The sequence below is a fragment of the Papilio machaon genome, chromosome 20 (genome assembly GCF_912999745.1).
Source record: "Papilio machaon chromosome 20, ilPapMach1.1, whole genome shotgun sequence".
NCBI classification, from domain to species: Eukaryota; Metazoa; Arthropoda; class Insecta; order Lepidoptera; family Papilionidae; genus Papilio; species Papilio machaon.
In genome coordinates, this window is record NC_060005.1 from 949008 (window position 1) to 964869 (window position 15862).

A 15862-nucleotide genomic window follows, 5' to 3' on the forward strand; every position below is an offset into this window, starting at 1 on the left:
AAAGTGAAAAATCAATGGATTTCAGTGAATGAACAATGTTATCAAGATGTTTGGATTTAAACGTTCTTTCGTGAAAATTATTTTACTCTTGGTATTCGCTATTCAATTTTGCACCTTCGATAGTGTTGTTTTATGGTATATTTTTACTTGTTCTCTATATGTGTCGTGTGTACTAAGTATACTCACATACGATCATGATTATTGGAGGCTTAAAGGGATATTTTCACCCCCTGCGTGGCCTCTGGTGGGACACATCAGGACTGTTGTTGCCTTCAAGGAACAGGGTGGCATGTGTTTCAAGAGGATCTATGATAAGCATAAAGATAAAAAGTTTATAGGTAAGTAATACTTAAGATAAATAAAGTCTGGTCTTGTTTCGTAATGACTGCTTCTTAAAATTGTTACTACAAATATTTTGTTATTATAAAAGAGATAATTTTAACGAAGTTTAGTAAATCTGTTTAATTTTTAACCCTTACAGGATCATAAGATTTTTAAGACTAAATATGCCAATACAACACTATATTTTAGCTACAATAGCTTAGCAAAGTTTTTTTTTAATTCGTTCAGAAACACATTTGCTGCTTTGGACATAGGTTTTATTTTGACATTCAGTAAAAAAATATCGATTAAATAATAATTGAATTATTGATAATGATTTTTGTAGAAGGGAAAAATATTTCCCTCGAGCGTGAAAGTGTTAAACGTATTTTTTATTTATAATTTGTATTACATTTTTACTAAAATGTCAAAACACTTTAACCGTGTAGTGACGCTAAGTGTGACTCCTAGTGTTTTGTAATGTTTTTAAATAAAAGACAATAAGGCTGATTAAATAACGATGGATTATCTTACGATCTTTATGTGATTAAAAAATAATGTGGAATATTATCAAATGTTATTCCAGATTATGTGTTATCACACACTAACATAAAGGTTTATCATGTTTACATCGCCGAAACATTACTAAAAACACGTTGTTGTTTCGTGTCATCTCACAAAACTGAAAACAAGTACACAATTTGTTTTAAAAGTAAGAATGTTTCTACAATGAGAACCCACGGTTACAGAGAAATGTAATTTCTTTGTTTCAAACAACTTGGTTTATTAAAGTTGTTGTTGTTTTGTTTATCTTTGAGTTCATTCGAAAGTTAACAGCCGATGGATAAACTCTCTTTAGGTTATAAATGTTTCAATTTATATTTAAATGTTGCTCGCGACTCCGTCCGCGCGGGATTAAAAAAAACTTAATAAGTAGCCTATGTGTTCTTTCAGAGTATGTTCTACATCTGTGCCAAATTTCATCAAGATCCGTTGAGACGTTCTGGAGATACCTTCTAACAAACATCCATACATCCATTTAAACTTTCGTATTTATAATATATAGTAAGATTAAGTTATTTCTTTGTCGGTAATGTTTAATCATATTAAATGATTTATTATTACTGTACATAGTAGTCCAAGAGTTTTATAAAAAAACTTTGCAATCAACGTTAGTGGATTTAATTAATTTTTGGATTCTTGTCAAACAGGTTCACGACAATTCTTGTCAGAGGCTTATTTAAACTAGTTAAATTATTAAAAAAAAACAATAATAAATAAATGTATTTAATATTTCTTTAAAAACAATTATAAATAAATATAAAAATATTTTCAGTTAAAACATGATTAATTAATCTATTAATTAACAAAGTTAAAAAAAATATGGAAAATTTTAATGTATTATTCTGGTTAGTTAAAAGTATGCCAAAGCAAGTTAATTCGTGTATAATACAGTGAACAATACGAAACAATATTTTTGGAGCATGTGTAGCAAGAAACACGTTATTTATGTAACCCACTGGTTACTTGTTTACCAGTGAGAAATCAACTGAATGAATTAACGTTCAAAATAATTCGTGAGATTTTAAAATGTTAGCGAAAGGAGGACGATTTGCACAATTATTCTATTGACCAACGTTTATTGGCTAATTTCCACTTAACAAATCACATAAAATTATAAAAATATGTTTACAATAGCTTTTGCCCGCGTCTCCGTTAGCACGGAATTAAAAAAAAACTTAATATGTGTTCTTCTAGATTATGTTCTAACGATAAATTTCATCAAGATCTGTTTCTTCAAACATCCATCCATCCATCCAAACATTCGCATTCATAATAATAGTAAGAAGTAAGATTGTAAGAAAACAGATTTTGTTTGTTTGTTAGGGATAATCTCAAATGCTCTGGAAACAATTGTATTGCATTATTTAAAATCTCTGTTATCGACAGTAGACTTAGGTTATATATTTTAGGCATGCCGCAATTATGTATGTTCCGTTAACTAGTTTTCAAGAAATAAATAATTGCCTGAGTGTAAATTGCCCAAGAACTCCACTGTCCACACTAGTATAAACGCATGTTGTCATCTCTTACAATCTCTCTAAGGTCTCCACTATATTATACTTATTTTGACCACAGATTATACAATAGTACACTAGTTTTGACGAAGTAATTTCTCTAAGATTTCCACTATATTATATTTTATTTCAACTTTTAAATTCGGTCACCTCTTAGCGGTGTAAATGTTTGTTCTTCGCTCGTTAACTTCATTTGAATAATCCGACATTTCTTTGAGGAGTGATTTCTTTCGTCGAGTCTCTAGCATAATGAATTCGTGACGGGGAATATTTTACGTCACTTAGCCGAGATATTTGAACTTTACACTGTTAGTAATGAAATTTACATAATATTAGTAACTAGCTTCTAGCTGTGACTTCGTCCGCGTGAAATACTGTATTCGGGTAGCATTTTTTATTGACTTTGGCTGATTATTTTAATTAAAATTATAAACATTACATCAATTTTCAGCTAAATCAGTTCGACCGATCTTGAGTTATAGTGTAACTAACACGACTTTGTTTTATATATAGATAGATAGATTAACAGTCTTAAGAAAGCTTCTCGTAATTGTAAAAATTAGGATACTTCCATACATTTTTTCCCCCACTTTACAACCCTTTTTGCGACTATCTATGTACCAGATGTCATTTAACTTGGTTCAGTATATTTTATCTCAGCGTACCTAGGAATAATTTCTTGCTTATTTCATACTAAATCAATAAGAATATATCATTATACATGTGTTTAAATTTCAAACTCGTAAGATAAGTCTAAGCAAAGTCCAAGTACCGACTATAAATTTCAGCCTTAGTGGTTGGTGTTTCCAGGTTGTCATCAGTTCTTCCAGCGCACGCTGGTAGTGCACGATCCGGAGCTGATAAAGAAGATCTGCTTAAATGACTTCCATCACTTCACCGACAGAGGTTTCTTCTTCAACGAGGAAGTCGATCCGCTCGCCGGCTCCGTTCTCTTCCTCAGAGGGAATGAGTGGAAGACATTAAGAGCGAAGATATCGCCAATATTTTCGTAAGTGTTTTTTTAAAGAATAAGAAGACAAACGAGCATCGAGGTGTTTATTGACTCACATAGATACAGTCGAGCAAGTGCGTCAAAAAGCCAATTTTAACCTTATTCACCTTCCCATCCTTTTCTAAAAGGAAAGAATCATCATCATCATCATTGTCAGCCTGAAATTGTCCACTGCTGGACGTAGGCCTCCCCCATCGATTGCCACAATGACCGGTCCTGAGCCGCCCGCATCCAGTGCACTCCCGCAACCTTGACCAGGTCATCGGTCCATCTTGCAGGAGGCCTACCCACGCTGCGTCGACCTGTCCGTGGCCGCCACTTTAAGACTTTACTGCCCCATCGGCCGTCCGTTCTGCGGGCAATGTGGCCAGCCCATCGCCACTTAAGGTTTGCAATTCTTCGGGCAATGTCGGTTACTTATGGCTATATTATACTATTGGCGTTATGAACTCGCCGTTAATGTTGATGCCAAGTCCTTTCCAATCGAGGACTTTGAAAACGTCTTCTAACGCGGCGGTGAAGAGTTTCGGAGAAATTACATCACCCTGTCTTACACCGCGCTGCAGTTGAATCGGTTTCATATCCTGACTCTGTACTCGGACTGACATCGTGGCGTTTTCGTACAAGCACCTTAGCGCTTCGATGTACCGGTAGTCGATTCGGCACCTCTGGAGAGACTGCAGTACCGCCCAGGTCTCGACCGAATCAAAGGCTTTCTCGTAGTCCACAAAAGGAAAGAATGGAAAGAGGAAATTTTGTCTCTGTTCTTAAAAGTCTCTGTTACCATCTAAATATTGCGGATGTTTATGAGTTGTGTTGGTTTCGTTACTCCAGATCCAGATTAAAGTGCTAACACTTTAATCTGGATATTTGGAAGTTACCATAAACAAACAGATAAAGTCCATTTCTGTAATAATAACTGATTTCATCTTATAACTATCACATCAAGTATCAAATTCAAGTAATCAAAGTAAATAGTATTCATTAAAAGCGTTCTGTTCACTTTGACAGCTATCAGTTAAATAATGCATTCAGACAAGTCGATGAAAGTTCGTAATCGGATTTCATATAAATTGGATTAGTGAAATTCGAAGAACCAATTGTTTGACAAACCGTTATTTTTACATGTATTTTAAACATTCATTTTATAAAGAGAATAGAATTTTTAAATTTTTTTAATTAATGAGAACGTATATTAATTTTAAATTTCAAATTCAGAATCACGCCATCTGTTGAATCTAAAGTTTCATCAGTAATACATAAGCATACATTGCCTTTATTATTGCTAACTTGCTTTTACCCGCGACTCCGTCCGTGCGGAATAAAAAAAAATGCACACAAGATAAAAAAGTTTCTATGTCCGTCTCTTAGTTCTAAGCTCCCTCCCCATCAATTTTCAGCTAAATCAGTTCAACCGATCTTGAGTTATAAATAGTGTGACTAACACGACTTTCTTTTACATAAATAGATTAGTTACGTCTAATTAAAATTAACTTAGTTCTTATTAATTAAAAAAAAACAAAAACAATCAAGCTATGTAGAGTTTAAATCGTTTGAAAAATACTCGATTTTATTATTCTCAATGCAATTACTTGGTGGTTTGATTAAATTGAATTCAGTTAGAATCCACAGACAATAGATATTGTAAGAATGGACTCACTGATTGCACTCCGAGGAATTTGTGGCGCTTCACTAAAATACTATCTGTAATATACAAAGCTATTCCTCTCTAAGAGAATAAAGTTATTGTAAACACGAAAACATTTAACTTCGTAGTTTTAACTTCTTTCTAAGGATACTATAATAATTTAACCTTTTAAAAACATTGACCTTTTTTCTTAACCTTGAATTGACCTTTTTATTCTTTTCTTGTATGATCAATAAATCATGACTTGCATTTATTATAAGCCAGTAATTTTTTTTTTCTCTTTAATTTCAGTCCTAATAAATTAAGAGGAATGTTTCCTCTAATAGAGAACACAGCTAAAGAGTTTAGTATACGTATCAAAGAATTGATATCAAATAACAGAACCAAAAATGATAGACACCTAGATGACGAAGACATGAAAAAATTTGGTAGAGATAATGGAGCAATGGTGGATTCAGAGAAACTGGTCGGAGGATATACAGCTGATGCAATAGTACCATGTGCTTTTGGGTTGAAGAGTACAGTAATGGATAACCCTAATGATCCTTTCGCTGTTGCCTTGCAAGCTTTCTACGAAATGAGTTGGTTTAATATATTTGAAAAGTAAGTAGATTTCAAATTCGTTTACTGATCTAATATAAGCAAAATACTTTATTTTAAGTCACATATAGACCCGACAGAGCTGTAATATCTTAAAGTTAATAAAAATAGTATTTATATAATTTTAATGTATGAAATGGTTTTATCAATGTAATATTCAGGGCATTAGAAATTATTTTCAATCTTACCAATATTATAAATGCGAATGTTTAGATGGATGGATGGATGGATGTTTGTTACATGCTATCTTCAAAACAGCTGCATGGATCTCAATGAAATTTGCTATAGACGTAGAACACAGTTTGGAAGAACACATATGCTACTAATTAAGTTTTTTTACAGATATAACATATGTTCACTTTACAATATGTAAAACTTTCAAACCAATTCAAGCAGTTAACTTTTGCTTTTGAGTATACAGTAGTAGTAAATTAGAGTTAAAAATAATACTTGTTACTTTCAGAACAATGCGTCAGTTCTGGCCAGCTTTTGTCCTGTTCTTCCGCATGAGGATCATCCCGAAGAAGACACATGACTTCTTTTATAACATCGTCACAAGCGTTCTTCGTGCAAGGGAAAGCGGTTTGTATTAATTTCATTATAGAGTCCATAATCAAATGATTACCTTATCTGTGTCGGTACAAGGTTTTTGTGCATCAAATCGACTTCTCATCATTTCAATTCTTAACGTGTACCACAGTTGTGACTCTTGTTTTTATAAATATTGTTGTTTCTATTTTGTTAATTAAAATGAGGGAGACGATAGTACGAGTATGTATTAATACAAGCATTACTGCAGTGGAATTCTACGGTTAGGATTACACCTTGTAGTCTTATTATCTACTCTTATCAGTAAAATCATTCTTTTGTTAATTTTTATTTGGCATTTTTAATAACTTGTAAAAATAAATGATTTCAGGTGTTCAGGAAAAACGTGGCGACTTCATTGATATAATGATGACGCTGCGTAGTGATGATAAAAATAACAACTCGTTTAAATCAGAGCCCGAAAACGACATAGAAATAAGTAAGTAACTTTAAAAAGGAAACTACGAAGAAATTGTATTTATTTCGTAACGTCTAAAACAGACTTAGGCTTATGTATACCAAATAATGCTATGAGATTAGAAATCTGATTTGAAAGGTGCTGTATGTAATAAAATACTTTTTATACGTCTTCTTTTGTTTTAAAAATTGTGACAAAAACAATTATCTACAGTAGGATAAGTACAATTTGTAATAACACATTATTTCTAATACTTCCGAAATAATAATGTTTGAGAGAGAGAACACACTGTAGAGAAATTGGCAAATTTACTCAAGTTACAGCCGGGTTGATGTTCATGTTCCTGACATTATACGCTTCACGTTTTCACGGAATGAAATCACAAATTTCACTCAAAGCGTAACAGCGTATTTTTATATTTTTTATAATAAAAATGTCTGCGTCGCTAAGAGCGTTCTGTTCGGGCCATCAATTTACGATGTACTTGTAGTCTCACACCAAAAAACTGCAGAGGGCGCTTCTACCCGCGTCTAATCGGAATTGTGATTGAGGTAATTTTGTAAAGTGGTCCCAAGTGAACTGGACCGCTTTCTTACTCCGCCTTCCCTCCAGCCTACAGTTAAAATATTGACTTGAGATAAGAGCAAAAATTAAACTCTCCAACTTACGACCAACACGGTGGTTTATCGCTAAACGAAATCTTTAATCTTACAAAATTATTGGACAGAGACTGACGAATTAAGGTTCACTTGAAATGGAATCTGAATTTTGTCATCCATCTAATGGATTAGATCTTACAAAATAAAAAAATAAACTTTAAAGTCAATATTTTCCATTATCCGCTTTGTACTTTTATGGGTGTAAAACTATGCTGTATTTTAAGACAGAAGTTGGTTATTCCTGTGCAAAATTAACGAAAATCATGACTTTAGTACAAGGAAATGTTTTAGTTACGATTCTAAGATGTAACATAAAATTAGAAGATTTATTCTGTAATTTCAAAAGCAAATGACATTTGAATAATACTAAAGGAAGACGACATTAAATGTACCAAAAACCGAGAAACATGTATCTAGTAGATTTATAGGATATGAACTTAGCTAGAGTGAGGTTTTTGCGAAATGGAAATCCGTAATATTTCTTTTCACGGAATCACGGACGTCAGATACTTTAACTTTTTATCTGCCTTGTAACTCTTAAATTCATTTTAAATACAATATTTATGATATATGTACATAGATGATAATTTATTGTTAAATAAAACCATAATAGTGTAAATGGTTTCATATTATGTAAAATTTTGTTAGGGTTGTTCAAAATTTGAAATATTTAAAAAATATTTTTTTTTATTTAAATAATTAATTTAAGTAAAATAACTTAATTAGTAGCCTATATGTTCTTCCAGACTGTTCTACATCTGTGCCCAATTTCATCAAGATCCGTTGAGCCGTTCCGGAAATACCTTCAAACAAACATCCATCCATCTAAACTTTCGCATTTATAATATTAGTAAGATTGATAATAATGTAATGAACATTTTAGAACATCATAAATCACGGCGTTTTGTAACTTTTAACTTTAAAATAACCAGAGTTACGAAGTGCTTTGTTATAAAACTTTTAAATGTTACCATAGCATAGCAATGTATATTTTTAATTTTTAATACTGTCAACCCTACTATCAACGCAGTAATGCAATTTTCGCGTCCTCTGTAATCCCGGTGTAATCTCATGAAGCGGTCGGTCTGAATGTATCTCTAATTCCCTGCCACCGGAATTAGGCTTTTATTACTATTCCACAAAGCTTACCTTCCTATATTGTATGATAAACATTTTTGGAATATATATTTCAAATTGGCAGATGTTCAAAGTTTAATATTCACGGTAGGCGTTTGAAAAGGTGTTTCGAGCTAGAATTTTTGCTCTTTGTTAAATTTAAGCTACAGTTTTTACGTTCTTTTTTCGTTAAACAAATTTAAAATATAATATATGCCCTTTATTTTGAAAGTGGCCTCACCAACATTTTTCATTTGTTTCCATTGTTTCATGTACAACTTGATGTTATTTTCAGATTGCTTATATTCCGAGCAAAATACGATTTTTTTTTACATATACGAACACAAAACGATATATTCTACGCTTAATATTACTAATATTATAAATGCGAATGTTTAGATGGATGGATGGAAGTTTGTTTGAAGGTATCGCCGGAACTGCTCAACGGATTTTGATGAAATTTGTCACAGATGTAGAACATAGTTTGGAGCTACTTATTATGTTTTTATTAACTCCGCGCGGACGGTGTCGCGGGCGACAGCTAAAATAACTATGGTAAATTTGATCATTGATGTAAATTAAGTGATCGGAATGTGTATACAGTGATATAGCGAGAGTGAGAGAATCTACACAGACTTTCATAACTAGAGTAAAAATCTATATATATTTATTTACAAAAATCTGTAGTTAATCATAAAACATAATAAAAAACTCTTTAAAAAAAGTAGTAGAGTCTACAACAGACATTCAGTTTTATCTGTATATTTTTAATTGAATGCAAACTGTTCAGTTAAATCGTATGAGTTTAGATAAAACTGCAACTGTCTGTTGAACTATAAATACAGTTTTGTTGTCAAAAGGAAAAGTCCAATTGTTCAGTTAAGACTGTGCAGTTGAAACTGAAGGTATGTAGCTGACTTAACAAGAATGTAGGAAGATCTCTGTTATGATTACGTCATATAAAAATAATCTCTGCCTATACACATAGATTACGGTGACATTTTAATTATTTATAATATTCCAGCTGACATGGTTATCGCCGCAAATGCATTTATAATATTACTTGGAGGCTTCGAGACAACATCTTCGACGTTGGCCTTTCTTTTTCTGGAGCTCGCAGCTGATCAGAGAGTTCAGGAGAAGATGAGGAGAGAAGTGAGAGAGGTGATGGCGCGGCATGATGGCAACATGGCGTACGAGGTGTTACAAGAACTGACCTATATGGAAATGGTTATTCAAGGTTAGTGGATATTTCGGATTGTAATTTTAAAGTGGTATCAGCTCCCTATCCTTGTCACATTTACGTAGGGTCGCACCAGTTTTTCGTCCTCCACATCAATCTATCTACCATCATCTCAGGCGTTATTCCCTTCTTAATCACCTTTCACGCAATCCATCCATCTCTTCCTAGGTCTGCCTCTATCGGTGTACCTCTCCACACTCATACTTAAACTTCTCCTTGTCACATGCCTTTCTACCCTCCCTTACCACACTAACTTTTTTCTTCTCAATTTTTCTACCACCATTAAAGTATGACCGTACTGTGAGTTCAAAAGTAATTTTTAGTAATCAGATAAATTATAAAATTCTATCCGTTTTTTTTTACTATTTTCTTGTTGATTGTACAGTCGATGACGTTTATTCCCTACTCATTTATTAGACGCTCATAATTCAATTAAGTCAAAAACTTGCCATAGTATACTCAAATACGTGTTAAATAATTATATTATCAATTTTCTCTAGAATATTCGATACTAAATGGAAAATGAACTTTTTTGTTTGACTGTACATTTTTATTATTAAATTATCAGTTATCTTTGCGACTGTATTTGCAATGAATTCTCCAAGCTCAGTGTATGCAACCGTGAGCTGTATATTTCAATTAATTGAGAAATGTAGTTCATTCAGTGTTCATGTGACATGATTTGTGTTCCAGAGACGCTGCGACTGTACCCGCCTTTCCCCAGCATTCAGCGGATGTGTACAAAGGACTACACAATACCGGGGACAGATATTATCGTTGAAAAGGGCACAATAGTGCTCTTTCCCACTCTTGGAATACAAAGAGATGAACAGGTTCTTTTTGTTTGTTTATCTTTGTCGCGTAATTGGTGACGCATGCCTTTGATGATTTATATTTTATACGCTATTTTTATATTAAATAAAATATTATAGTATAGTCGATAAAACAGAAGTCGTCTTCACCAATATTGGTCGGACCGGTGCAATACCACGACCACACAGATGACAGGCGTGAATTCGAAGCAATTCCATGTTTCCTCTACGAGTGTTTCTGCCGGAGGTCTAATTTTAGTCCACTCTCCCTTTCGGGTTGGACGTGAGCTTTCTTATTAGGAAATCATGGGAAGGGAAAGTGGATTTGACGGAGGATGAAGCATTATAAGGGGAATTATTCTATTTATATGTGCCCCTTCTCAGTCGATTAAAGTTGTTGTCATCTTAGGATATAAAAAAATACCCACTGAATTCGATAATCGATCCTTAATTGAAGTATTAATCAGTGTTTTCTTCCGTAATTAATTATTCTATTATCTCGTTTTTAATTTCTTAATTTTTTACATTAATAATACCGTACAGTACTTCGAGAACGCGTCAGGATTCGTGCCGGAGCGTTGGGCAGACGATAGACCTCCACCACCGCCTGGAGTCTACATGCCTTTTGGAGACGGACCACGCTATTGCATTGGTATGTTTATATCTTATATCAATTGTCGACAGCTCATAAATGGACTCGGAACCTACCTTAATTTAGGGGTGACTAGATCTTAGTCAACACTAGCCAGTTATAGTGTTCTGGAATTCAAAAAATACGTTTGTATATGTCGGGGATTGAACAAAGACCTGTAGATTACAAGTTCATCGCTTAATTCTTGAGTCATTGACGCTATTATATTTTATAGTATTCATTTATTTATATGAATTATATTTAAACAAATAAAATACTAAAGCAATGACGTCATATCACGTGTTTTCATTCAGTACTACCTGGGAAGGGTGTTGGTATCGTGTTCGCACGACACAATATGCTTACGAAACACATCGTTAATGTGTTCGATGAAATTATATCACAATGTTTTCATATTCACTGCATTCCGTTTGTCAGCAGTTGCAACTTTATAACGAATTGGTTTGTTCCACTTACGACCTTAATAAATATGGATTAAATTAACAGTCTAAAAAAATACATTTTAAGCTTCTAACTTTGAAAATGACGATACATCCATACACCTTTCCATACCCACATTCAACACCTTACAATCCTGTTTCCGCCTAAGTCCCATTTCTTACTCAGGTTCTAAACCAGTCATGTTGAAGATACGGCCTGCAATCGCAATGTGTCACAGAAAGAAGAATCATGTTTCTAGAGCTTTTTAGACTTCATTCGATTCTTATTTAATAAATAAAACGTTATAATAATTCAGTTCATTTTTTTACTTTCAATCTGGCTCACCTACGAATTCAAAATTTAATATACGGCCCACTGCAAAATTGAGTTTGACACCTCTGATCTAGACTATCTGTGTACCAAATTTCATTTAAATAGGTTTAGTAGTTTTAGCGTGAAAGCGTAATAGAGTTACTTTCGCTTTTATAATATTAGTAAGAATTAATACATGTTGTTTCTTTAGGTACAGTAAAGAATAAATCTTTTTCCGACAATCTGTCTTTAAAAGGTTTGTCGCAGAAAGCTTAGTTAGAGTAATGCGAAACGATTGTTGTTTAAACGGAGTTTTAAAACATTTCAATACAAAGTACCTAATACAGACAATGTAACATAACTATGTACATATGTACATTGCGTAGTTAATATATAAGCCAATATATCAATACATAGTATAAAACAAAGTCGCTTTCGCTGTATGTCCGTATGTATGCTTAGATCTTTAAAACTACGCAACGGATTTTGACGCGGTTTTTTTTAATAGATAGAGTGATTCTTAAGGAAGGTTTGTATGTATAATAAATGCATAATATAGTAGAGAAACACTGATAAATTTAAAGTTTTCTAATGTGATGTCGTAAATAAGCACGTTTTTTTGCGCTTATATTGCAAACGCTGGCTGAACCCTACGAGATAGACCAAAATAATGTACTACAGTATTGTTCACCTTAAAAAGTTCAACAAAAAAGTCCGCGATGGTATATGTCTATCTCTTAGGGATAACCCAGCATAACCATTTTTATTCTTTTACGAAGTGATTTTAAACAATACAGCATTAATCCTTATCCATTTAAGTACCTTAAATAAATTGTGCATTTATTCTGTAGTAGGTATATTTTGCATTGCACCCGTGCGAAGCCGGGGCGGGTCGCTAGTTATAAAATAATTAACAATTAAGAAATATATTCAAATTATAAATAAATTAAATAAAACACTGTGTTAAGTCTGATGTTATTTGGTCGCCAGCTTGTAATTTCTTTAGGTAAATTGTAGTCTTAGCAAATTAATTGCAATAATGATTCTAATCTTGATTTCAGGTAAACGCTTCGCTATGATACAAATGAAGTGCTGTCTTGTGAAAGTCCTACAGCACGTTAGAATAACCCCATTGCTTCAGGGAAGAAATGGCAAAGAACGGATTGAACCATTCGAGGCTGATCCCCGCTCTCCCCTCACACTACACCCCCTTGACTCTAGAGTGAAACTTACCCTTTTATGACAATAGATTAGCAAGCTCAAATTAAACTTGTTTTATAAAATCGTGAAGCATTTTAAATATAGAAAAAATGTTTAACAGCTATCAAATAATTTGACAAACGCTGGAAATTTTGATGATTTGTTTTATCTTTTCGGTAATTTAAGTTCATGTTTTAAAAACTATGCGTTAGTGATGAAGAGTTGTGATAATAACGTGTGCATAAAAATAAATATATGATTTAATGAGATTGTTTCATTCACCTATTATTTTGTGCTTTCGCCCGCGACTCCGTCCGCGCGGAATTGTAAAAAAACTTAATAAGTAACCTATGTGTTCTTCCAGACTATGTTCTACATCTATGCCAAATTTCATCTAGATTCGTAGAGCCGTTTCGGAGATATCTTCAAACAAACATCCATCCATCCATCTAAACATTCGCATTTATAATATTAGTAAAATTTAGTGAGATTATATAGTGACGATGATCACCTGATCATCGCCTTTATATATATTTTACCGACGATTTACTTCTAAGTCTGTCTAGGGTGTCAATAAAAAAGGCATTCACCGTGGGTTTTTTAAACTGAAAACCCCGTTTAATATATATTGTTATCTTTGTTCTGCCAAATATAAAATATCATTTTTCTTACAGAGATTTTTGTCTCAGGAACCAATATAACATTGCGTTTTCATTATTACTTTATTACACCTTTCTATTGAAAGAGTATTCCCTTGACTAACCAAAGCATAAATTCATCAAATGTGAACACAAAGGCTTTTTAAGCCTAGATTTTTCCCAAAAAAGCTCTTTGTTCAGTAACACGTCAGTACCTCATCTTTTTTAGATATAGTCGACTGAAATTCAGTTTTTCATCTAATATTTTATTTTATAACGATAGTTAAAGATTATTTTTTATTAACAACGTCATATAAATGTAATCTAATATATATAAAATTCTCGTGTCACAGTTTTAGTTGCCATACTCCTCCGAAACGGCTTGACCGATTCTCATGAAATTTTGTGAGCATATTCAGTAGGTCTGAGAATCGGCCAACATCTATTATTCATTTTGTTTTTTTTTTTAAACTGCGCGTGGACGGAGTCGCGGTCGACAGCTAGTATAAATATATAAATAATTGTTTTGCATAGTAGAAGGTGATAAGTCTTATTGAAACTCGATACCGTAAGTACAAAGTGCAAGTGCACCTTTAATAACATTATATGACAATTCCCAGATTTCTTTGTCAGTGCTTCCCAAAGTTAATGTACATTGTAATATATAGGCTAAATAAAAATACTTTTTTTATATCATAAAGTGGCAAATGAGCAAGCGGACACCTGAATCCTAAATAGCGAAGCGACCGCTCCTCATAGACATTCCCAATTGTAGATGCGTTGCCTACCTTTAATCGACAGAGGAGGAGATGCACTGAAAGAGGATATATCCTCTTAAGCGTCTCTCCGTCAAATTAACTTCCTCGTCCTATCCTTTCTTTACAAGAAAAGAGTGAGAAGGGGAAGACGACTAAAATTAGACCACCAGACGCGGAATTGCTTCCACTTCATGCCTGTCTTCAATTTTATCGTGGAAGCATTTTTAATTATTTTAATATCGTCATGGTAGTTGGTAAACATGACATTTACATTTCTTGTCTTTATATTTTAAAGAAGTAAAGTACGTAATGTTTTTATTTTTATTTTAGCGACTGAAATAAATATAGTAACTCCCTGCGATAATCGATTAGCAATAATACCCAAACATACATTTAAAAATTACGATTGGATATTATTGCTAATAGAAAAATAAAATAAAAATATGGGTGAAAAAAGTTTGACTATCCCAGTATTTTGTAAGAATATATAAACAGCTGGCTGGGACTATATTTATATTTTTTGAGGACTACAATTACAAGTTGTCGCTTCTAAGTGTCTTCGGTAAGTAGTAATTTAATAATGTTTAATTTATATTTAAATATTAGATTCCTTTCTGCCTTTGTGTGTTGTAAACTCTTTGTTTTTCGTAGTAAATGTTGTGCAAATCATATTTTTTTATTAATTGGGTATCAATTATTATGTGTTTAAATTATTTTGATATTCGAATATAAATTTCTTGAAAAAAGAAAAGGTTAGAAATATTAACGCAATGTTTACAGTAAAAACATCAATACTAAAAAGACAATTCCTGTTTTGGTATTTTTGCTTTTCTACAAAAAAAAGTAAACTTGTCAAAATATTTTTTTTAAATGTAGTATTTCTTTCAAATGAATATTATGATGCTTAGACTTAAATTTTTGACAAAACAAAAGTGAAAATCACTTCATACAACGTAAACTAAATGGTACATTTTAAGAAATATTTTTTAATAATCTTGATACTAATTAATTTTCACAGTTTTAGTATACCTAAATTTTGTTTTAACTGGCACATTTATTCTATATTTTTTCTTTATATGCTCTCTGATATAGTCATTTATAATTTAATTTCTTATTTTTTGTGTAAAAGATCGATATCGACTTCATGCTAGTTTTTAAATATGACAATTCATTTTTAATTTTCAGATTATGAAATCTTTTTTAAGATCATATACAAACAACGAGTTATAAGTATAAGATTTGAGCAAACACATGAGTCTTTAAGTATAAAGTAAAAATGGATGAAATAAAACAGCTAGTAGAAAACATAATAGCAAAAGAGAGCAATAGAAATTTAATAATTAAAACCTTGAGTAGCACAGACCAATTATGTACAAATACGATTAGT

The 15862-nt window shown here is 32.5% G+C and overlaps 1 protein-coding gene across 1 annotated transcript; it reads left to right on the forward strand.

Moving 5' to 3' along the window:
* Positions 1-15: 15 nt before the first annotated feature.
* On the forward strand, positions 16-13146 carry LOC106714659 (cytochrome P450 6B1). Its single transcript, XM_014507759.2, has 9 exons — positions 16-338; positions 3210-3408; positions 5351-5662; positions 6123-6241; positions 6579-6686; positions 9465-9680; positions 10377-10516; positions 11039-11147; positions 12941-13146. The coding sequence occupies exons 1-9, from the start codon at positions 29-31 to the stop codon at positions 13120-13122; spliced, it is 1695 nt and encodes a 564-aa protein (XP_014363245.2). The 5' UTR covers positions 16-28; the 3' UTR covers positions 13123-13146.
* Positions 13147-15862: the final 2716 nt, after the last annotated feature.

What these genes read in the sequence shown, in the direction of transcription:
- LOC106714659 (XM_014507759.2), top strand. Translation starts at nt 29, where the DNA reads ATGAACAATGTTATCAAGATGTTTGGATTTAAACGTTCTTTCGTGAAA. An exon ending in TAAAGATAAAAAGTTTATAG is followed by an intron (nt 339 to 3,209) that starts GTAAGTAATACT and finishes TGGTGTTTCCAG; the next exon opens with GTTGTCATCAGTTCTTCCAG. An exon ending in CGGACCACGCTATTGCATTG is followed by an intron (nt 11,148 to 12,940) that starts GTATGTTTATAT and finishes TCTTGATTTCAG; the next exon opens with GTAAACGCTTCGCTATGATA.